The sequence below is a fragment of the Eucyclogobius newberryi genome, unplaced genomic scaffold (assembly GCF_026437365.1).
Source record: "Eucyclogobius newberryi isolate DKJ021-1_F unplaced genomic scaffold, fEucNew1.0.hap1 SCAF_19, whole genome shotgun sequence".
NCBI lineage: Eukaryota > Metazoa > Chordata > Actinopteri > Gobiiformes > Gobiidae > Eucyclogobius > Eucyclogobius newberryi.
This window is the reverse complement of record NW_027315823.1, coordinates 6,522,969-6,547,392: the sequence shown is the minus strand read 5'-3', so window position 1 is coordinate 6,547,392 and position 24,424 is coordinate 6,522,969. Positions and strand designations below refer to the sequence as shown.

General features: G+C 46.2%; 1 protein-coding gene across 1 annotated transcript; it reads right to left on the bottom strand.

The window, feature by feature from the left end:
• Nucleotides 1-8,895: 8,895 nt before the first annotated feature.
• Nucleotides 8,896-24,130, bottom strand: LOC140365237 (adenosine receptor A1-like). The gene is made up of 3 exons (XM_072451529.1): nt 23,572-24,130; nt 11,417-11,747; nt 8,896-9,429 (listed from the first exon to the last, which is right to left on the bottom strand). The coding sequence occupies exons 1-3, from the start codon at nt 23,913-23,915 to the stop codon at nt 9,049-9,051; spliced, it is 1,056 nt and encodes a 351-aa protein (XP_072307630.1). The 5' UTR covers nt 23,916-24,130; the 3' UTR covers nt 8,896-9,048.
• Nucleotides 24,131-24,424: the final 294 nt, after the last annotated feature.

The following is a 24,424-nucleotide window of genomic DNA, read 5'->3' as shown; positions in this document are numbered from 1 at the left end:
ATCCGAAACAGATGCCCGAGCCACCTCAGCTGGCTCCTCTCGACGTGGAGGAGCAGCGGCTCTACTCCGAGCTCCCCCCGTGTGGCCGAGCTCCTCACCCTATCTTTAAGGGAGCGCCCAGCCACACGGCGGAGGAAACTCATTTCGACCGCTTGTATCCGCGATCTTGTTCTTTCGGTCACTACCCAAAGCTCATGACCATAGGTGAGGGTAGGAACGTAGACCGACCGGTAAATAGAGAGCTTTGCCTTTCGGCTCAGCTCCCTCTTTACCACAACGGTCCGATGCAGCGACTGCATCACTGCAGCCGCTGCACCGATCCGCCTGTCGATCTCACGCTCCATCCTTCCCTCACTCGTGAACAAAACCCCGAGATACTTGAACTCCTCCACTTGGGGCAAGGACACCCCACCCACCCGGAGAGGGCAAGCCACCTTTTTCCGGTCGAGAACCATGGCCTCGGATTCTCATCCCAGCCGCTTCACACTCGGCTGCAAACCGTCCCAGTGCATGTTGCAGGTCCGAGTTTGATGGAGCCATCAGGACAACATCGTCTGCAAACAGCAGAGATGAGATCCTGTGGTCCCCAAACCGGACACCCTCCGACCCCTGACTGCGCCTAGAAATTCTGTCCATAAAAATTATGAACAGAACCGGTGACAAAGGGCAGCCCTGGCGGAGTCCAACATGCACTGGGAACAGGTCTGACTTACTGCCGGCAATGCGAACACAGCTCCTGCTCCGGTCATACAGGGACTGGACAGCCCTGAGCAAAGGGCCCCGGACCCCGTACTCCCGGAGCACCCCCCAAAGGACACCCCGAGGGACACGGTCGAAAGCCTTCTCCAGATCCACAAAACACATATGGACTGGTTGGGCAAACTCCCATGAACCCTCGAGCACCCGATGGAGGGTATAGAGCTGGTCCAGTGTTCCACGACCGGGACGAAAACCACTCTGCTCCTCCTGAATCCGAGGTTCGACTATCGGTCGGATTCTCCTCTCCAGTACCTTGGAATAGACCTTACCCGGGAGGCTGAGGAGTGTGATCCCTCTGTAGTTGGAACACACCCTCCGGTCCCCCTTCTTGAACAGACCACCCTGGTCTGCCAGTCCAGAGGCACGGTCCCCGAACGCCACGCGATGTTGCAGAGACGTGTCAACCAAGACAGTCCTACAACATCCAGATACTTTAGGTACTCAGGGCGGATCTCATCCACCCCCGGAGCCCTGCCACCGAGGAGTTTGCGAACAACCTCAGTGACTTCAGCTTGGGTGATGGATGAGCCAGCCACCGAGTCCCCGGTCTCCACTTCCTCTTCGGAAGACGTGACTGAGGGATTAAGGAGATCCTCAAAGTATTCCTTCCACCGTCCGACGACATCCCCAGTTGAGGTCAGCAGGCCTCCACCCGCACCGTAAACGGTGTTGGTGAGACACTGCTTCCCCCTCCTGAGGCGCCGGACGGTTTGCCAGAATTTCTTTGGTGCCGACCGATAGTCCTCCTCCATGGCCTCCCCGAACTCCTCCCAGGCCCGGGTTTTTGCCTCTGCGAGAGCACGAGCCGCGGCTCGCTTGGCCTGCCGATACCCGTCGATGACCTCCGGAGACCTACAAGCCAGAGTGGCCTGATAGGCCTCCTTCTTCAGTCTGACGGCATCCCTTACTTCCGGTGTCCACCACCGGGTTCGGGGGTTGCCGCCACGACAGGCACCGGAGACCTTGCGACCACAGCTCCGAGCAGCCGCATCAACAATGGAGGCGGAGAACATGGTCCACTCGGACTCAATGTCCCCAACCTCCCCCGGGACATGGGAGAAGCTCTCCCGGAGGTGCGAGTTGAATACCCTACTGACAGAGGGCTCCACTAGACGTTCCCAACAGACCCTCACAATGCGTCCGGCTTCCTCCTCCGCCAGCGGATCCAACTCACCACCAGGTGGTGATCGGTTGACAACTCTGCCCCTCTCTTCACCCGAGTGTCCAAGACACGCGGCCGGAGGTCTGATGACACGACAACAAAGTCGATCATTGACCTCCGGCCTAGGGTGTCCTGGTGCCATGTGCACTGATGGACACCCTTGTGCTTGAACATGGTGTTCGTTATGGACAATCCGTGGCTAGCACAGAAGTCCAATAACTGAACACCGCTCGGGTTCAGATCGGGGAAGCCGTTCTTCCCGATTACCCCTCTCCAGGTGTCACTGTCATTGCCCACGTGGGCGTTGAAGTCCCCCAGTAGAACAACGGAGTCCCCGGTCGGTGCACTGTCCAGTACCCCCGCCACGTGTTGGGATAAACTCCAACACGTGGCGGCTGAGCTGAGGGGCTATCAGCAAGCCCACACCAGCCCGCCGCCTCTCCCCGCGGGTAACACCAGAGAAGTGGAGCGTCCAGCCCCTCTCGAGGAGATGGGTTCCAGAGCCCAAACTGTGCGTGGAGGTGAGGCCGACTATATCTAGTCGGTATCGCTCAACCTCCCGCACAAGCTCAGGCTCTTTCCCCCCCAGCGAGGTGACATTCCATGTCCCCAGAGTTAGTCTCTGTGTCTGGAGATCTGGTCGCCGAGGCCCCTGCCGTCGACTGCCGCCCAGATCTCTCTGCACCGGCCCCTTATGGATCCTCCTGCGGGTGGTGGGCCCACGGGAGGGCGGCCCCACGTCGCTCTTTCGGGCTGTGCCCGGCCGGGCCCCGTGGGGTGGGGTAAGATCCGGCCACCAGGCGCTCGCCATGGAGCACCCATCCCAGGCCTGGCTCCAGGATGGGGCCCCGGTGACGCCGATCCGGGCGACGTAAACGGCCTTGTTCGTGTCATCGTCATAAGAGGCTTCTGAACCGATCTTTGTCTGACCCGTCACCTAGGACCTGTTTGCCTTGGGAGACCCTACCAGGGGCATGAAGCCCCCGACAACATAGCTCCCGGGATCATTCGGGCACTCAAACCCCTCCACCACGTTAAGGTGTCGGTTCAAGGAGAGGGTGAAATTAAACTTGTTTTTCTTAATACATTTCAGTTTATGAGAACAAACGTGTTTGTCATTTATTTTAATCGATCCAGTAATTGCTTCAAAAACAGAGTAGGCTTTATAAAGCTATTTATTTCTTATATATTTTTTTTTTTATTGTTTTATGTTTTACGTTATGTTCGGCCCGCGACCCAAAATGACTTTGACACCCCTGTTGTAACAGAACAAACTGTGGAGATTTGTGGTGACATAGTTTGTCCACTAGATAGCACTGTTGAACCTGGATGTGAATGGAGTTGGGGCATTTTCTATCAATAGAGACATTTTATGATAGTAAATTGTCATGAGCATAAATGTGCTACAAACGGACAAATAGAATAAAATGCTTGAATTGTCTGTTGGTCCTGGTTTAGTGCAGCTGTTTTGTCTTTTGTCTGTTGGATTGGACCTGGAGCTCTCTTAATCTTTTAACGCTCACTTACAAAACCTGGTTAAAAAAAGATAAAAGATTAAACTTGTTTTTTATTGCCGTATTGAAGCTCGTAAACGTCTGGTCCTGGTGCGCAGAGCGGAGGGTCATTGTGTCTTATGTTATATACTGGGGGAAGAGCCCGGACCTAAGCTGCTCCTGCAGCTTGGAACTCCTCACAGTCGGAGTTGAGATTGTGTGAAATGGCCTCAATTTGGGAATTTTTGTGAGAGAATGAAGCTTTAAACATGTTGTGTGCTTTTTGAATGTTGTGTGTTTTCTTTCTTTCTTTAATGTGTAATGTTTTAAAATGTGTAATGTTTTAAAATGTGTAATGTTTTAAAATTTGTAACGTTTTAAAATGTGTAATGTTTTAAAATGTGTAATGTTTTAAAATGTGTAATGTTTTAAAATGTGTAACGTTTTAAAATGTGTAACGTTTTAAAATGTGAAACGTTTTAAAATGTGTAATGTTTTAAAATGTGTGTGTTTTAAAATGTGTGTGTTTTAAAATGTGTGTGTTTTAAAATGTGTGTGTTTTAAAATGTGTGTTTACTTGAAAAAAAGGTCTCAATCTCACTGGGTTAAATAAAGGTTAATAAATAGATAATACATAATAAAATGAGCCTGGACTGTGAGGCGACTGCTGATTTGATTCAATATTTAATTAACAAATTACAGCATATTAATGTGATTAGTCGATCTAAATCTGGCATTTAGCTCGATAAACGCTCTGCTGACATTTCATTTGTTACAGAATAACGGGCGAACAGATGTTGTTATCAAAATAAAAGAGTATTTTGTCAAACACACGTCGAATGCAGTTATTTCACTGTAAAACCACATTCAGTCCTGATGTGACAGTGATGTGAGATTAGGTCGGGACATGAAGCGGATTTTTGCAATAAAACCACAAATATCAACTAAAACAACTGATAGAGACACTGACCGGACCAGCACTGACAGAGACACTGACCGGACCAGCACTGACAGAGACACTGACCGGACCAGCACTGACAGAGACACTGATCGGACCAGCACTGACAGAGACACTGACCGGACCAGCACTGACAGAGACACTGACCGGACCAGCACTGACAGAGACACTGACCGGACCAGCACTGACAGACGCACTGACCGGACCAGCACTGACAGAGACACTGACCGGACCAGCACTGACAGAGACACTGACCGGACCAGCACTGACAGACGCCCTGACCGGACCAGCACTGACAGAGACACTGACAGGACCAGCACTGACAGACGCACTGACCGGACCAGCACTGACAGACGCACTGACCGGACCAGCACTGACAGAGACACTGATCGGACCAGCACTGACAGAGACACTGACCGGACCAGCACTGACAGAGACACTGACCGGACCAGCACTGACAGAGACACTGACCGGACCAGCACTGACAGAGACACTGACCGGACCAGCACTGACAGACGCACTGACCGGACCAGCACTGACAGAGACACTGACCGGACCAGCACTGACAGAGACACTGACCGGACCAGCACTGACAGACGCACTGACCGGACCAGCACTGACAGAGACACTGACAGGACCAGCACTGACAGAGACACTGACAGGACCAGCACTGACAGGACCAGCACTTTGTCCATTAAGGCAAATTCAAGTGAAACGTCTGTGTTCAGCCGAATATAATAATTGGAACAACAGAATGGAAAGTCTGCTCCTTTTAATTCATAGTACAGTTATCGTGGGAACAAGGATTACAATTATATGATTATTGACTCAAAATAACAGTAAAAAAAATGTCTTTCGTTCACATTTCTCCAGGACGTGAATGTGACGCAAACAGCCGGATGATTTTTGCTCCTGAAATTGTTTGGATGATCATTCTTTTGTCCTTATGATTATAAAGTGACCCGGATAATCACCATTATCCATCAAATCAATCATCTCCACATCCGCCACTCGACTCTTTTTAAAATACAACACGATTGTTTCATTACGGCAAAACGAGCACATTTTAATTTCCTCCAAAATAATAATTTGCACAAGTCGTCTTAATACACAAAGTAAAAGGAATGACACAAATTAGGACAAAAGTGCGGTTTCATTTAAAGATCGTCCAAAACATTTAAGCAAAGATGGGATTTAACATCGCCACGTACAAGTACAAGTACAAGTACAAGTCTCTTTCATTTAAAGGCACAGTACGTAACTTTATAGCCAAAACATGGACTAAAACAAGAGGAAGTTTTTCATTTTTCTTGCACTAAAATGTATAAAACCTTTGTACTTACTGTTGAATGTTCAGAAGTGTGGATTTTACTTTAATTATGCAGAAGAAATACTTAAAGGCGGTATGGACTGATACAACACACTCGCGCGTTTGTTTATTAGCGCAACGGAGCGCATCGCATCTCTCGTCTCCCGTAGATTTCTGTCCACTTCTGCGTCAGCTCGAACTGTCTTTCTCCGTCTTCATTTTGCCCCGTACACTGAGGGAACTATATTATGATAGATCCATGCGCTTAGGCACTCGGAAACGTGGGGACGAGCCTGACGCGGCTGCAGGGGAGCGATAGGTGCGTTTTATGATTGAAACGTGGCAGGACTAATGATTTATCCACGCCACGAGGAAATATGATTAAAAATTTGCTGAAAAAAATTGTCCATACCACCTTTAAATGAGTTATTTAAGTAAAAGTAGAGACACAAATTATTCAAGTAAAAATAATGCAAAAAGACTCTGCTTAAGTAAATGTTTTGAAGTTTTGCAGTATTTCACACAATAGAAACAATTTGCATCTATTTCTTCACTTTCTTGAGTGAATTTGATGTATATATTTTTGTTTAAAAGCTGTGGCTTGAACGTTAAAGTGACGTATGACAGGTTTTTACGACGTTCTAATTTTGAATTCATTTTGTGTATTTGTTGAACATAAAAATGATAGTTTTACCCCAATCGAGCAGGTATTTGTGGAGAAAACGTTGAAAAATCTGTAGCAAATGACAGGAAGTGACATCACACCAGGGACACTCATTCCAGTCACAGTTTATGCAGAATTTACACAAAGAAACAACTTTTTTGACTCTAAACATGAATTCAACAAAAGTCGCTCTCATATTTTCTTATTCGTCAAATTGAAATCATTGTGACATTAGATGAGTTTTGGCCCAGTGTTTGCTGGGTAATTTCCTACTGTGACGTCATCAATTACAAACAGGAAGTGAAATTATGAACTGAAAAAATAAGCTATTCTGGGACATTTTTTAAACAATTTTCCAGCAAAATTCATTCACATTGAACATTTTTCTTAACTGGATTTTATTTCAACGAGTTGTCCGGCCTGTAGGGGGCACTTTAAGTACTTTTTTCTTTCGGTCCAGTTCAAAACGTTAATAAAGTAGAATGTACTCTCAAATGTAGTAAAGTAAAAGTAAAACGTATCCGCAGCAATAACGACTTGAGCAAAGTACAGCGGCCTCAAGCACATGGAGCCGAGTATCTGATGAAACGCAGATATATTCGTCCACAATTTGACCCGTCGTCCACAATAACACGAGGATTCTGCTCTTGAAAAACGGTGCTTCTGGAAAACTCCGTCTTTGCGTTTGAGTCTGGACGTGGATAAAAGGCCTTTTAAGTTCCCAAACGTCAAAATCTACGACAATGACTGAACACACGTCACACGGGCGTCCTTGTTTATGCCTGAAAGTGGACAACTCATTGGACTCTCATTGGATAGATTGGGTCTTTTAGGTAAACACTGCCACCTACTGGTCTGGCATGTTTATGACCGCGCTCAAGACGGGTTTGAGTGGATGGACGTGTATTTAAAACGATTATGTGTGTGCGCAATACTTACTTAATAATACTTAATAAAACAAAGGGCGGCAGATGTGCGTTTATAAAAATACCCGCCTACGTGTGCACATGGCCTTACTTTATACTTTGTGACTTTCCACCTCCAGAAAGTTACATACTGAGCTTTGACTGAGGCGTTTACAAACAGGCGCCGCAAAGTCGGGCGCTCGATATCTCCGAGTGGGGCGTACGGTTGTCGTGTCCGCGGGCAGGACGCGTCGCCCGCCTGCGCCCGGCGTCTGCGCCCGCGTCTGCGCCCGCGTCTGCGCCCGCGTCTGCGCCCGGCGTCTGCGTCTGCGCCCGCGTCTGCGCCTGGCGTCTGCGTCCGGCGTCTGCGCCCGCGTCTGCGCCCGCGTCTGCGCCCGGCGCCTGCGTCCGGCGTCTGCGTCTGCGCCCGCGTCTGCGCCCGTGTCTGCGCCCGGCGTCTGCGCCCGGCGTTTGCCCTTTAAATATGTGAGAATGACACAACAAACAACGGACGTCACGAAGGAAACTCGCCGCTTTAACGATCTGCTGTCGAGCCACGTGTTACACAAAAGTTCGACGTTTGTAAATTTAAAAACATCTCGCCCGCGCCTTTTGATAACACAGGTCTGGTCTCTGTTGTAATAAATGCCTAAGTGTGAATCTTTACACGTGTACACGGGGCTAATGCCAAACGAGGCTAATACGCGATAGCATAAATAAAAAGGCATTGAGTTCAGGTCAAAAAAACACTTTACAAAGCTCACGTTTGTTCTTCATGTGCTACTTTCTATTCAAGTTCAGCAGGTTAGTGTTTCGTCCACGCTCGGTGAGTCCACGGTTCTCCAGTGAAAGCCCTTTTTTCCCAGTAGAAAATCATCTTCTTCGTCTCCGTTTGACGCGTCCGTTTCTGCGTTTCTCCGGATTTGGCCCCAACAACTGCTTTTATACAGTTCTCAAAACACATTTAGAGTTCATAAGACTTAACCAGGAGGAATTCAGGGCAAAACAGGTCTAAACTAGAACTTTACGGTCTAAAAAAGGACTATCGTATTTTCCGGAGTATAAGTCGCCCAAAAAAATGCATAATAGAGAAGAAAAAAACATATATAAGTCGCATTTGGTGAAATTTATTTGAGACATTTCATCTTGAAATGCAGTTTAAAATAATAACAGATGAGAGAACTTAGTGAATAGGTGTACGTATGCTAATGCTAACACCTTCAGCTACATGACGCACAGACAGAACTGTGGTAAGTGTCTGGTATGTTAACGTAACATATGAACAGTTATTCAGATAACTATAGCATAAAGAACATGCTAACAAGTTTACCAAAGCATCAGTTTTACCCCAAATCACTAAATCCATTGAATTCTTCTTCCTCTGTGTCACTTCTAAACAACTCCACAAACTCCAGAGGTAGAGGAAGTGCAGATTCTTCTTCTGCGTCGCTTAGAGCCTAGAGCGCCCTCTTGTGGTTGTCAGCGTGAAAATAACAAATAATATCCCATATAAGTCGCTCTGAAGTATAAGTCGCACCCCGGCCAAAACTATGAAAAAAGACTTATAGTCCGGAAAATACGGTAACTTGATTTTCTCAGGTGCAAACAAGGACTTCCAGGTCTAAAGACGTTTGATTCCCGTGAAGTTTGAGTAATATAACACTAAACCTGGTTAAATCTGGTCTTAAAATACAAAATCAGGACTTAAACTGCAGAATCTTCCTGGATACCGAGGCTGTAATCCTCTTGTAAACATTCGCCGTCAGCGTAAACAGTTCTCGGCTAACTCGGCTAACCGTCACACGTCGTCGTCGTCGTCCCGCTTTAGCCGGGTCTCTCGCCCGGTCCAGCCCCTCTGGCTCCCCCGCTGCGGCAGCCGTCCCACCGGGTCGTGGCAGAGGACGTACCGCTGCCAGATCTTCCTGAAGGCCGTCCGGAACTTGTTGATGCGGAAGGCGTAGACGACGGGGTTGACGGCGGAGTTGGCGTGGCTCAGCAGGATGGCGACGTAGATGAGCGAGCCGGGCGAGTGGCAGCCGGGGCAGAAGAGCGTGATGCAGTTGAGGATGTGGAGCGGCAGCCAGCTCACGGCGAACAGGAACAGGACCAGCGCCAGCGACTTGGCCAGTTTCAGCTCCTTGCCGAAGTAACGCCGCGGGTCCGAGTGGTGTGACATCACCTGGAGAAGGAGGGGTTCAGGTTTATTGTCAATCACTGGTTTTCATTTGCGTCGTGTTTTTAATATTTGAAAAGTGGCTACGTGACATCTTAGAACTCATTCTTATTCGTCCAATAATAGTAACAGAGTGTAGAGAAGATGGAGCGGGTCGTAGGATACAACTTTGAGTGAACGAATGATGAAGAAACACTGTTGTAATAAGGTTAAAAGTTCATAAAATGTAATAAAGTACAAAATGTGTTTTATTTGACCCATCCTTCAAGGGTCCAGGTTAAACGGGTCAGGAGCGGTGGGTGGTGCAGTCCAGGGACACGTCTCAGCTGGAGGATAATATTGAGCATGATGATGGAGAAACGGGAGCCAGAGGAAACCCGCCCAGACACGAGGACAAACACGCAAACTCTGCCAGGAAGTGGAACCAGGAAGTGGAACCAGGAAGTGGAACCAGGAACCTTCAGAAGCCACATAGTCACAGTGCGCTAGCTCTGTCATCATCATATGTTCACAATAAAAGAAACTAAACTAACCTGATTTCTCTTGTATGTTACTTATTACACGGCTTGTGATTTGGTAAATCGGGCTCATAACAGAGAACTGAGTCATCTTGAATTGACGTGTTATAGGAATCTATAACTTTGGTAAGTGTTTGTAGTGGAGAACCTTTGGATTAGCTGTCTAATTTACTGGGACTAATTGTGATATGCTAATTAGCAGCACAGCTGCTGCTTTGTGTCGTGGAGGACTTTGGACTGACTTCAGCCAAACGTGTGATTGCAGTAGGTCTGCCACCTGCTGTCCTCCATGGAGATGATGTGACTGTGTCTGGAATGTTCCACAATTTGGCTTTAAACATCTCCATTAGACAAGCGGGTGACACCACCAGGACAAGTTACAGGTCAGATCTGGTGCATCATCAAGAGTGAGAAAAGGGCCAAAAGCAGGCGGAGCTTGGAGAATACCATGGAGATGAGCAGACGTCACAGTCAATTACAACTTCATAAATATTTGACAATTGGAGTGATTTGAACATTTTTAATTCACATCTGGAGATGTGAATGTTTTATGTGAATGAGGCTGCTACTTTTGTATAAAAAGGAAAGTAATAGTTTCACTGGTGTATTAATCACCATGACAACGTGCATTTTAGGTTCTTTTCTTAAGACGATCAGTTCAGGAGATGTTTGTACCTTGTTGACATGTTTCAGATGCTTAACTGTGAGCCGTCTTCAGAACTGTCACTTATCATCTGATGATACTTGCTGGGGCGTGGTCAGCCTGATGGGCCTGGATGATGTCACTTCCTGGCAGCTCAGGAAGTGACATCATCTTCATCAACATTTGTTTGGTTATTTGGGACAGCAAATGTTGACATGACGCACAGATACTCTCGTTCATACACCATTGAACTTGGACACCGGAGCTAAGGTGAAGTGTCTTGCCTAAGGACAAAACAGCAGTGTGCAATATCGCCCCCTTGTGGGACCTGGCATTCCAGTGGTCTTCCATCCAAGTATGAACCAGGCCCGTTCCTGATTAGCTTCATATGTTCCCTTTTGCAGTTGTAATCTAGTGAGTGTAGTCTGGCTCAGATCCAGGGTCAGATCATAGAGATACTCTACACTCTAATCTCTATTTCTTTAGTCAACTACAGCCTCAAAGAGCCTGTGAGTGTGTCCATGTAGTCTGCACAATCTGTTTGGCTCTGATACAGATACAGTAGGTCGTAAAAGCAGCTGATGGTGTCGGAATGAGACCACCGAGTCCGTTCTGAATCTAATTATAGAGCGTTTCATCATCCGAAAACCAGAAAGTAGTGGTGAAACGCGCTAATAAACTCATTGGGGTGAATAATTTAGATTCTTGGTTTTCTATATGTAAGCGAGCTATACGTTTGGAGCTATGCAAACCGTTAAAAATGTAATTGTTCTGTTTATGGCGCTTTTAAGACAGCAAAACTTGAAAGGTGTGGTCTCGTGTCTTGTCTGACCTTCTTGTTGAGCTGCCTGTGAATCATGTAGAAGATCTCCACGTAGATCCCCAGCATGAGCAGCAGGGGGGGCAGGACCCAGCCCAGGAAGTTAAAGTACACCATGTAGTTCATGCTGATGACCGTCTCGAACTCGCAGGTCACCACGAGGTCCCGGGAGGCCACGGGCAGGCCGGCGGCGAGGTCGGCGGGCGCGAGGAGCGAGCCGTTCTGCTGGAGCTGGTGCAGGTTGTTCCAGCCCAGCATCGGGGTCAGTCCCACCACGATGGACACGAGCCAGCTGAGCAGCACGGCGATCCCGGCTCGTCGCGCCGTCACCACGCGCTTGTAACTGCCGAGGGAGAAGATCAAATCAGTTTTCATGTGACACCCGATCCGAGAAGAAACGGGACAGAACTAGGATTTGTGCTGTTGTCACATGATGAGAAGAGGGAACAGCGTTTATTACGGTTTTAATTATCTTTATCTTTTGTCTTTGAGGGGCAAAAGTTGGTATTTCGCCTTTGTCACTCTTTACAAAACCATTTCGGTGCTTCACTCTTTTGGGCACGTTTTTGGGAGCGTTCTGGCTTTGCCGCTGTCGTCTGGCAGGCGTTTTGGAAGGTGTATCTGTTTAATTAGTTTCTTTTCCAATAAAAAACAAAATGTGGCACCTGTTTTATCCCAGAGCAGAAGTCAGATAAATGTGATCAGCCTGTTCAGACTGGAGACGCTTTAAATGTAGTACCATGTGTGAAAGTGGCCTGGATCCGTCACATTTGGGGTAAAGACAATCCGACTGGACCTGCAGTGTGGCCTAAAAGTGACGTTTGACGGGTTTTTACGATTTCTTAATTTTAACTTTATTTGATGTATTTATACCTGTTGTACATATAAATTATAGTTTTACACCAATCAAGCAGGTATTTGTGGAGAAAATGTTGAAAAATTTGTAGAAAATGACAGGAAGTGACGTCACACCAGGTCATTCCAGTCAAAGTTTATGCAGAATTTACACAAAAGAAACAACTTTTTTGACTCTAAACATTAATTCAACAAAATAAAGTTGCTCTCATTTATTTTTATTTGTTAAAGACCTAATGGACGATTTTTCGCCGATTTGAGAACTCCCCGTTCGGACGCACACAACAGCCTCGCGACTAGACATGTGTTTGTTTATTAGCGCGACGGATCACATCACATCTCTCGTCTCCCGTAGATTTCCGTCTCTTCTGAGTCAGCTCAAACTGTCTTTCTCTGTCTTAATTTTGTCCCGTACACTGAGGGAACTATATTATGATAGATCAATGCGCTTAGACACAGGGAAACGTGCTGCTCTCATGGGACGATCCGCACGCGGCTGCAGGTGAGCGGTAGGTGCGTTTTATGATTGATACGTGGCAGGACTAATCGGCAGTCCACGCCACGAGGAAATGAGACTCAGATTTGGGCCAAAAAAATCATCCATTCCACCTTTAAATAAAAAAAAAAATTGACATTGCGTGAGTTTTGGTCCCGTAGTTGCTGGGTAATTTCCTGGTGTGATGTTATAGATTACAAACAGGAAGTGTAATTATAAACCTAAAAGTTTGCTCTTCTACATTTACATATACATTTTTATCATTTTTAGCTCAATTCAAAATATATTTATCTTAATTGCATTTTAGTTCGATGAGTCGTCCGACCTGTAGGGGGCGCTTTAAACGTGGAGTTGAGTAAATGTACCAGAGTAAATGTAACTAAGTACTACCTCTGATTGTAAACAAACAGGGTCATGGTTTAGCTTTGAGAGCGACTCCCACTGATGCACAATTAATCACAATCAAATTGAAATTGAAAACCCTATAAATACATAATTATTTGATTAGTTTAGTCAGTTCAAAGGCCTATTTCCGTCTTTTTGTCAAGTATTAAAGAACACACATTATGCTTTCTGTTAAGTGATAACTCATAAACACAGATCGTGATTTTACATCTTGTTCGTGATAAACTGCAAAACTAAAACTACGTAATGAACAAAACCGAGTCCAAATACAACCAAGATTGATTCTCGCGTGACCTTTGACCCCACGTCGCTCGTCACAGTGCGAGCAGCAGATTGTGACAGCGCGGCTTTGTCCGTGTGTCGGCCAGAGTCTGAAAGAGCGAGAACAGGGCCGAAAACGTGATCAGAGACGCTTTACGCTTGTTTATTGTGACACAAAATGACAAAACCCGGCGTTTGCTTTGCTGTCGCCGGGAGTCGGACATCTGCTTCTTATCAGGCTGATTTAAGACACCCCCCCGTCTGGAGTGTGATGATGAACAGAGTGGTCAGAACAGGGTGGTCAAAAATAAATAAATGCTACTTGGAACTACTCTGAAAACAGACCAATCTAAAACTAGAATTGCACAGACTCCACATCATCACTTGGGACGAAACCAAAACTAGACCAGGACTAAACCCGGACCAGAACAGGTCCAAAACAAATCTATCAGGACTAAAATGGGTTCGAACCAGGATCAAGTGCGGTGAATTAGCTCCTAGTAAAGGCCACATGGTGATAATAAGGGGTGCGTACCTATGTCCCCCCTTTTCTATAAACAAGGGAACTATTACTATCATAGGCTAATGATTCAGGTTCCACATCCCCAAACATGGTGCATAATTGTATGGTTTTACAGCATAAAATATAGTAGCGTAGAACCCTTACCCAGGTCTCGGGGAATATAGGTCAGACCCCGATATGAAGCACTTCCTCTACCTCTGGAGTTTGTGGAGTTGTTTAGAAGTGACACAGAGGAAGAAGAATTCAATGGATTTAGTGATTTGGGGTAAAACTGATGCTTTGGTAAACTTGTTAGCATGTTCTTTATGCTATAGTTATCTGAATAACTGTTCATATGTTACATTAACATACCAGACATTTACCACAGTTCTGTCTGTGCGTCATGTAGCTGAAGGTGTTAGCGTTAGCATACGTCATGTAGCTGAAGTTGTTAGCGTTAGCATACGTACACCTATTTATCATCTGTTATTATTTTTAAATTGCATTTCAAGATGAAATGTCTGTTCTTGGTCTTGGATTTTATCAAACACTTATACTCTAGTGCGACTTATATCTCACAGGAGAAAGTGGACAATGAGCGGAGAGAATGAATGTGAATGAGGTGGATTAAGATCACGCCCCATTAGGACCGACGTGGACATATGGACACTTGATTGTTCATTAGTGTGATAACGGTGGCGAGGACAGATGGAGGCCACCGCTCGTTAGATGAAGCTCCTGTACAAACGTATCGAGCGATCGTTCAAATATTCTAATGGAGACGTCCACGGGCAATTTTAACGGTGATGAATTTGCATTTTAGGAGACTTTCTGTGGATTAAATGTTGATTTATTTGGTGTGTGTGTAGGAGAGGTGCAGATCTGGACCTGCACAAGGACAGATGGAAACGAGTTTTTATCTAAAGCTGCTGCGGCGCATCTTTTCTCTTGGAGATTAATGTTATCTGTGCATCGTCCTTGCTTTGAATAAATACAAATAAAACCGCTGTTTGTTCAAACTTGAGTTAAATTGATCTAAAGAGTGTGGACAGCCTTCATTTGTGTCCATTTATGTTTAATTGACTGAAACACATGAAACCAACACTTAATTCCGTGTATGTTTTGTGTTCATTGTTATCTTCATTAGTATCAGAACGCACAGGGCCGTTTACTCTCAGAATGATGGATTCCTGTACTGTTATTCTGAGTAGAACTGAGCTGAATCTTCGCCCGATGAAGCAGATGGAAACACGGATTTATGCATTCATAGGAAATAAACATCTGATATGACGATCTGTATTCACCAGTATTGCTCAGTAAACATGACGTGTGTGTGTGTGTGTGTGTGTGTGTGTCTGTGTGTGTGTGTGTGTGTGTGTGTGTACAGGGACTGGGCAACATGACAACAACAACAATCACAATATGTGTTTGTCTTAACAAAACAAAAAAACATGTATTTCTTGAACATAACATCCTGACTAGATCTGGTCCTGTTCTAGTCCTGGTTTAGTCCTGGTCCGGTCCAGTTTAAGCCCAGTTTAATTCTGATGTAGACTTGGTTTATAGTTTAGACCAGGTTTGGTCTGGTTTAGTCTGGTTTAGCTCAGATTTAGACTTGTTTTTTTCAGAGTTAGTCCTGGTTCAGACCTGTTGGTACTAGTCTTGTCCTAGTTTAATTCTGGTTCAGTTCTGCATGAGCAATTTTGTAAAGCATTGTTGGTTATTTCTCACAGAAATCTAATCTCAGTGGTATTTTTATTGCATTAAATTTCCCAACTCTCCCGACTTAGTCTGGAGTCTCCTGATCGGGTTGATCGGGAGACAGGCCCCAAATCTCCCGATTGGAAGATATTTAAATCAAAAAATCTAAAATTTACCTTTTCTACGCTGTTATCCTTAATTTTGTTAGTGAAGGCGAGCGGGGGGGAACAGCAGACATGGGCGCCGCCATGTTTGTTGTGATTACGCTAAGAACGCTACGTCCCAGAATGCAAATCGCAAAGTTAAAGTGCACAGGTGGTATTTAATATGAAATCGACATCATGATGAACGACGTGAGCGGTGCCGAAACTAGTGGCGCCAATGACAAACCGACAAAAAAAAGAAATACTGGTTCAACCCCGCCTGGTCTGTTCAATACAGAAACATATAGAGGAGCGAAAAGAGGGACGGATATACGTTCTGCATGTCCTGTGGCTCGCATTTCAGTGTTTTCGTTCATTTTATTTGTTTTATCTCTTAATCTTAATTCTGATGAAATTTGAAATCTCCCTCTTAAGGGGGGAATCTCCCGTTTTGTATGCGTCATCTCCCCCTGGGATGATGGATGAGTTGGGAAGTATGAGTGTTGGGGATATTTTGTGTGACAGTATTTACAGTGTCCATCTCCGGCCCAGAGGCCTTGGCCCGCCAAAAAATCTGGCCTTTTGGAAACTCATATCCCAACAATAACAATATCCCGAGCTTTATTGAAAACATACTACAAAACAATACATTTGAGTGGTCTCTCCATAAAGCCAACTTGTAACTTGCCAAGGGAAAAGAGATCAATATTCACAAATGTAAAAACCTCTGTATATTATAACAAAATTCACACGTTTTCTCGGTTGAGGTGCGACACAACCTCCCCTCAGTCTTCAACAGCGTCATAAAGCCTCGGTCAAATGCTCTGAGGTGGAGGTGGCCGGACCTCAATAGGCCTCAGCTCCTCCCGCAACCAATCAGAGCTCAGCAGAGTACAAACACTGCCGCTCAAACCTTTTCCATCAGATTGAAAACAGAAGTCAAAAAATGATCCGGATGAAGGATTGAAGCGTTTCCACCAGAAAGGTCACGTGATGCATCTTCTCGCCCTCTCCAGCTCTTCGTATGTTTCCTCCCTTTCCTCTGGCTTTCCCTCCTCTCTTCCCCCTCTTCCCCCTCTCTCGAACTCGTCCACCCGAAGGTATAAAAACAGGCCAGCTCCAAGTTTTGCCCAGCATATTAATGTCCAGCAGGCAATTTGAAGCGTTTCTGTCGGAGGGGTCTAACTCCTGGAGCTCCCGTCTGCATACAAATCAGAGACGTCTCCCTTGCCCAGATATCGCTCCTCGTGCGCTCCTGCTCCGCCCTGACATTTTAGTTTTCTCATTTCGGTCGCGCAAATCATTTCAACGACACAAATATGCGAGCCGTAAGTGGCCCCGGGATCTGAAACAAGTCCTAATGCGGCCCCTCGCTACAGGGCCATAAAAATAATCAGAGGGAGTAAAAGAGAGGGGGAGGGAGGGAGGGATGGAGGGAGGAAGGGGAGCAAGAGAGGAGGGAAAAGGGAGAGAGACGGAAAGAGCAGCGAGGAGGTGAGTAAGGCGGAAAAAGAGAAGGAGGAAGGGGTGAGTAATGGAGAGAAACCTGGGGGAGGGAGAGCAATGTGTTGGGAAAGAGGGAGTAAAAGAGAGGGGTGGAGAAAGGGAGTAAGAGGAACAGGGGGGAGAGAAGAGGAAAAGACCAGAAAGGGTGAGGGAGAGAGTGTGTTAAGAGGAGAAAGAGACAGAGGGAGAGAGAGGAAAACAGGCGAAAGCGGGTGAGAGAAGGAGAGAGAGAAGGAGGAGAGATGGACAAAAACAGAAAGGGCAGCGAGGAGATGAGAAAGGCAAAAAAAGAGATGGAGGGAGGGGTGAGTAATGGAGAGAAACCTGGGGGAGGGAGTAAAAGAGAGGAGTGGAGAGAAGAGGAGAGGAGAAGACCAGAAAGGGTGAGGCAGAGAGTGTTTTAGGAGGAAAAAGAGAGGCAGCAAGAGAAAGAGGAAGACAGGGGGAGTGGGTGAGGGAGGGAGAGCGGGAGAGAGGGACGTCATTATCCAGAGTCGGCACCGTGTTTGCCTCACCTGGCCACAGGGGGCGATAGTGACAAAACAAATGTCTCGTTTAGTTGTTTTTTCAGACAATATTTTCACAAATTGTGAGAAATGTTCTAAAATGTGTCGTTTAAGAGATGTTTCTATCTCTTCTTAAGGTCAGTTTTAATAGTTTTAATTATAGATGTTTTACTGGGATGGGGGCGTGTCTTATATTCTGCTTCATGTGTTGTTTTTGTTGTTGCTGTTGTTTTGCACGTTTGTCTGACATTGTCTCCTTATAAATTGCAAAAATTAATGAACACGCAATGTTCTAATTTTGCATATTTCCAAAACAGCAATTGTGATTAGATTTTTTTTAAATATAGCTCCTCCTCATGGACAGAATGTGTCATGCTGTCCATTTTTCCTGCTGTCTTAATATATCATACATTAAATACAACAGAGTGCATAAAAATGAACTCAAGAGACTTTAGTGTCACTTTAAATACTATATTTTTCTTGAACTAAACTTTCTTTGCAAACTTAAATGGCCCGAGGCAACAACTGACAGACGACTTTTCCAAACAGCTGCTGTTTAAAATAATGAAACGCTATAAACAGACTGGCATGATTGACACAAATTTGGTAAATGACAGAAATGGGGGGGAATGGGCGGGAGATAAAGGGATGAAGAGGGAGACAGGGATGAAGAGGGAGACGGGGATGAAGAGGGAGACAGGGATGAAGAGGGAGACAGGGATGAAGAGGGAGACTGGGATGAAGAGAGAGACAGGGATGAAGAGGGAGACGGGGATGAAGAGGGAGACGGGGATGAAGAGGGAGACAGGGATGAAGAGGGAGACGGGGATGAAGAGGGAGACAGGGATGAAGAGGGAGACAGGGATGAAGAGGGAGACTGGGATGAAGAGAGAGACAGGGATGAAGAGGGAGACGGGGATGAAGAGGGAGACGGGGATGAAGAGAGAGACAGGGATGAAGAGGGAGACAGGGATGAAGAGAGAGACAGGGATGAAGAGGGAGACAGGGATGAAGAGAGAGACAGGGATGAAGAGAGAGACAGGGATGAAGAGGGAGACAGGGATGAAGAGAGAGACAGGGATGAAGAGGGAGACATTATCTCAGGTTGGCATTATCTCACGTTAGCAATATCTCAGGTTGTTATTATCTCACGTTGGCATTATCTCACGTTGGCATTATCTCAGGTTGGCATTATCTCAGGTTGGCATTATCTCACGTTGGCATTATCTCAGGTTGTTATGATCTCACGTTGGCATTATCTCAGGTTGGCATTATCTCACGTTGGCATTATCTCAGGTTGGCATTATCTCACGTTGGCATTATCTCACGTTGGCATTATCTCACGTTGGCATTATCTCACGTTGGCATTATCTCAGGTTGGCATTATCTCACGTTGGCATTATCTCACGTTGACATTATCTCACGTTGACATTATCTCACGTTGGCATTATCTCAGGTTGGCATTATCTCACGTTGGCATTATCTCACGTTGGCATTATCTCACGTTGGCATTATCTCAGGTTGGCATTATCTCACGTTGGCATTATCTCACGTTGGCATTATCTCACGTTGACATTATCTCACGTTGGCATTATCTCACGTTGGCATTATCTCAGGTTGTTATTATCTCACGTTGGCATTATCTCACGTTGGCATTATCTCAGGTTGTTATTATCTCACGTTGGCATTATCTCACGTTGGCATTATCTCAGGTTGTTATTATCTCACGTTGGCATTATCTCACGTTGGCATTATCTCACGTTGGCATTATCTCAGGTTGTTATTATCTCACGTTGGCATTATCTCACGTTGGCATTATCTCAGGTTGTTATTATCTCACGTTGGCATTATCTCACGTTGGCATTATCTCACGTTGGCATTATCTCACGTTGGCATTATCTCACGTTGTTATTATCTCACGTTGGCATTATCTCAGGTTGTTATTATCTCACGTTGGCATTATCTCACGTTGGCATTATCTCAGGTTGTTATTATCTCACGTTGGCATTATCTCACGTTGGCATTATCTCACGTTGACATTATCTCACGTTGGCATTATCTCAGGTTGTTATTATCTCACGTTGGCATTATCTCACGTTGGCATTATCTCAGGTTGTTATTATCTCACGTTGGCATTATCTCACGTTGGCATTATCTCACGTTGGCATTATCTCACGTTGGCATTATCTCACGTTGTTATTATCTCACGTTGGCATTATCTCAGGTTGTTATTATCTCACGTTGGCATTATCTCACGTTGACATTATCTCACGTTGGCATTATCTCACGTTGGCATTATCTCACGTTGGCATTATCTCAGGTTGTTATTATCTCACGTTGGCATTATCTCACGTTGGCATTATCTCACGTTGGCATTATCTCACGTTGGCATTATCTCACGTTGGCATTATCTCACGTTGGCATTATCTCAGGTTGTTATTATCTCACGTTGGCATTATCTCACGTTGGCATTATCTCAGGTTGTTATTATCTCACGTTGGCATTATCTCACGTTGGCATTATCTCACGTTGGCATTATCTCAGGTTGTTATTATCTCACGTTGGCATTATCTCACGTTGGCATTATCTCAGGTTGTTATTATCTCACGTTGGCATTATCTCACGTTGGCATTATCTCACGTTGGCATTATCTCACGTTGGCATTATCTCACGTTGTTATTATCTCACGTTGGCATTATCTCAGGTTGTTATTATCTCACGTTGGCATTATCTCACGTTGGCATTATCTCAGGTTGTTATTATCTCACGTTGGCATTATCTCACGTTGGCATTATCTCACGTTGACATTATCTCACGTTGGCATTATCTCAGGTTGTTATTATCTCACGTTGGCATTATCTCACGTTGGCATTATCTCAGGTTGTTATTATCTCACGTTGGCATTATCTCACGTTGGCATTATCTCACGTTGGCATTATCTCACGTTGGCATTATCTCACGTTGTTATTATCTCACGTTGGCATTATCTCAGGTTGTTATTATCTCACGTTGGCATTATCTCACGTTGACATTATCTCACGTTGGCATTATCTCACGTTGGCATTATCTCACGTTGGCATTATCTCAGGTTGTTATTATCTCACGTTGGCATTATCTCACGTTGGCATTATCTCACGTTGGCATTATCTCACGTTGGCATTATCTCACGTTGGCATTATCTCACGTTGGCATTATCTCAGGTTGTTATTATCTCACGTTGGCATTATCTCACTTGGGCAGTCGGACAGCAACGTTCACAAAAGTACCTTTGGATTGAAACTGTAATAACCCACAACATTTATTTCAAAATCGAAATATAGCTATTTTACTTTTTTAAACATAAAACAACAAAACCAAACTCAAAGCGCCCCCTAAAGGTTTGACGACTCATTGAACTAAAATGCAGTTAAGTTATAAATATATTTTGAATTTTGCTAAAAGTTATACATTTTTTATCACAGAATAATTAATTTCACTTCTTGTTTGTAATTGATGACATCACTCACACTTTTTTTTTTTAGGATATAAACATCTGAGAGCAACTTTATTTTGTTGAATTCATGTTTAGAGGGACAAATAAACTTTGACTGGAACGAGTGTCCCTGGTGTGATGTCACTTCCTGTCATTTTCAATTTTTTTTGCCAAGAAAATACCTGCTCGATTGATGTTTATATACATTTAAAGGCGCAATGGACGATTTTTCGATTTGAGAACACAGGCGGAAGTGCGCATGCCACGCCCCCGTGCGACCGATACAACACACACGTGCGTTTGTTTATTAGCGCATCGGATCGCATTGCATCTCTCGTCTCCCGTTGATTTCTGTCCACTTCTGCGTCAGTTCGAACTGTCTTTCTCCGTCTTCATTTTGCCCCGTACACTGAGGGAACTATATTATGATAGATCCATGCGCTTAGGCACGCGGAAACGTGGGCACGAACCGCACGCGGCTGCAGGGGAGCGGTAGGTGCGTTTTATGATTGATACGTGGCAGGACAAATGATTTATCCACGCCACGAGGAAATAAGACTTAGATTTGTGCCAAAGAAATCGTCCATTCAACCTTTAATATGTACAACAGGTTAAAGTAAACCAAATAAAGTCTAAATTAGAAAATCATAAAACCTGTCATACGTCACTTTAAAACAAATAAACAAACACGCAAACGTTTTAATGGCAACGTCTACAATCGTCTGTCAATAAAAGCATGCGGTTTGGAGCGGACTTTAGACTAGAACTTCCTTTGTTTTCACGAGCCACGCCGAAGCGCCTTATTTAACTCCTTTGTCCTAAATGAGTGAACAGTTTGTGGCTGGAAGTTGCGTAATGTGTCCTTTGTGAGTCGCCGTCCGCTCATGCATTCTCGCACGCCTCGTTTTACCAAAGACAAACTGCTCTCTCCCGCTCCGTCATCGCGCACTCATAACCTAAAACCACGTGGACGCGATGCAGATTCGAGATAAGCTAGCTTCCTGCCGAAAAAAACACCAGAACCACGTCTTGTGCAACCGTTCCAGGCAGGTTCGAGATACTGCCATGCGCCTAATCCTGCTGATGCTTCTGCCGCCGACACAACTGCAGCTGCCCGTGACCTTTTCGAGACCCCCAGGCCGCTCTCTCACTTAAAATATCTCTCACTCTCGGCCTAAGAATACCCCACGCTTTGGCTCGGGTCCTAAAAAGCATGTATCGAAGGCCTGGGCAAGGAGTTTGGACCTAATTTAGTCCAAGATAAGTTTTTTTTACCAAGTCGGTTACCCAACAGCGAGCGAGATAGGTCAAGGTGACGGCTGATGGGTTTGGCGTCGGACCCCGTGGCGCAGTGGTCCGATCCAAGTCCGATCTGGGCCACCGTGTCCACCGTCGCTAAAAGAGGGCATCCACCTTATTCCAGAAGCTCGCCGTACGACGTAATCCTTCTTACGTGAACGTAGAGCCGCCGACCTCCAGACGACGAACTAAAAAGCCGTTTTTGAGGGGAGGGAATCGGTGCATTGTTGACGTGTTGGTCACATGGACGTTGGACATTTTACACAACTCATTCTACTTCAGAGCGTGTTTTAGCGGCAAGACTTTTCCCTCGTTCTCCATTTAAACCAACGGCGCTCCCGCTGGTCCGGAAGTGCCATTACAACAGAAGCGCTGATCCGAGGCAAAACTGGACGGGGCGTGATGACGAGAATAGCACCATAACTGTGACAATCTTAAAAAAGACGTGTTATGACGACAACATGAGTACATCGACATTTGACATTGACCCGAACTGTCCCCGTTGTGTGGACTAATAAAGGCTTATCTTATCTTACATTTTGTTCATCGTAAAGTGCTGAATTGATCTAAAAACGTCGGAGTGATCCAAACAGATCAATTCATTCTTCATGTCACTTCAGAACTCTACATGTGCAGCTCAAAGTCGTCATTTTTCAAAATATTCGAACTAAGCACGGGGATGTGGGCGGGGATAGGGGGTAGGGGAAAACAAGAATCTTCTAAGCACCGCCTCAAGTCTACGGTTCAGGACATAACAGGACACAATCGAAATACAGCTTTGAGCAAGACGAGGAGGAGGAAACACAGTCTCCTTTAAGAGAACTTCAAACGCGTCCTTTGCGCACTCAGAAGACTTTAATTGCTCTGTTGAGATTCACGTGATCACAGCCCCTCTAGTGCGCAAAGACCCCCCCAAACTTAAACTCCGCGGCCCGAGAGTCCGAAGTCGCGCGTCCCCGGACCCCGCGCGCGTAAAAGTGTCGGCAAAGTGTGCAGAACTCGATTCACCTTCGTGGCCTACCTCATGGGGATCTTGACGCGCAGGTAGCGGTCGATGGCGATGGCGAGCAGCGCGAGGATGGAGCTCTGCGTGAGCACGAGCACGGTGCACGCGAAGAGCAGGCAACTGTAGAAGTGCGTCTGGAGCCCGATGCTGATGGTGATGGCGAGCGGGATGACGAGCGCGCCCACCGCGATGTCGGCGAGCGCGAGCGACACGATGAAGCAGAAGGTGGTGTCCCGCAGCGAGCGGTTGATGCGCACCGCCCAGACCACCATGACGTTGCCCACCACCGAGGACACGGCGATCACCACCTCCATGACGATGTACAGCGACTTGGACGAGGACAGGCGACCGGACGACATGCTGGCGGCGGTGGCGGCGGCGGCGTGTTTGGTGCCGGGGGCCGAGGAGCGGGGACCGGGACGGGGGCGAGACGCGTCGTGCCGGTGGCGATAGTCCGCGGTGCGAGCTTGAACGCGTGAAGAGCCGACCCCAGACTTGGCATGTTTCACGAGACGGTGGGAAGCGGCGATAGGTCCCGTGCGTAAAGCGGCGTCGCCATAAGTGTGTCCCGGTGTCCCGCGCGCGCAAAGAGAGGTGAGGACGGGAAACGGAGAGATGCGAACGCGACTGACCACCCGGTATTGACGATCAGACAGAGAGAGAGAGAGAGAGAGAGAGAGAGACAGAGAGAGAGAGAGAGAGCGAGAGAGAGAGAGAGAGAGAGAGAGGGGGGGGGGGGGGGGGGGGGGGATGAGTCACACGCGCGCATCTGAACCTGTGGCTTCCCCCCCGTCGCGCGCGCGCGCTCGGGACGCCGCCATGACCCGAGGCCCCGAGACTGAAGCTTTTGGTGAATCACGTCTTCAGG

Coding starts and splice junctions, on each gene's coding strand:
- LOC140365237 (XM_072451529.1), bottom strand. CDS start 23,915: ATGTCGTCCGGTCGCCTGTCCTCGTCCAAGTCGCTGTACATCGTCATG. Junction 11,748..23,571: donor CGCGTCAAGATCCCCATGAG/GTAGGCCACGAA, acceptor CTCCCTCGGCAG/TTACAAGCGCGTGGTGACGG. Junction 9,430..11,416: donor ACAGGCAGCTCAACAAGAAG/GTCAGACAAGAC, acceptor CTCCTTCTCCAG/GTGATGTCACACCACTCGGA.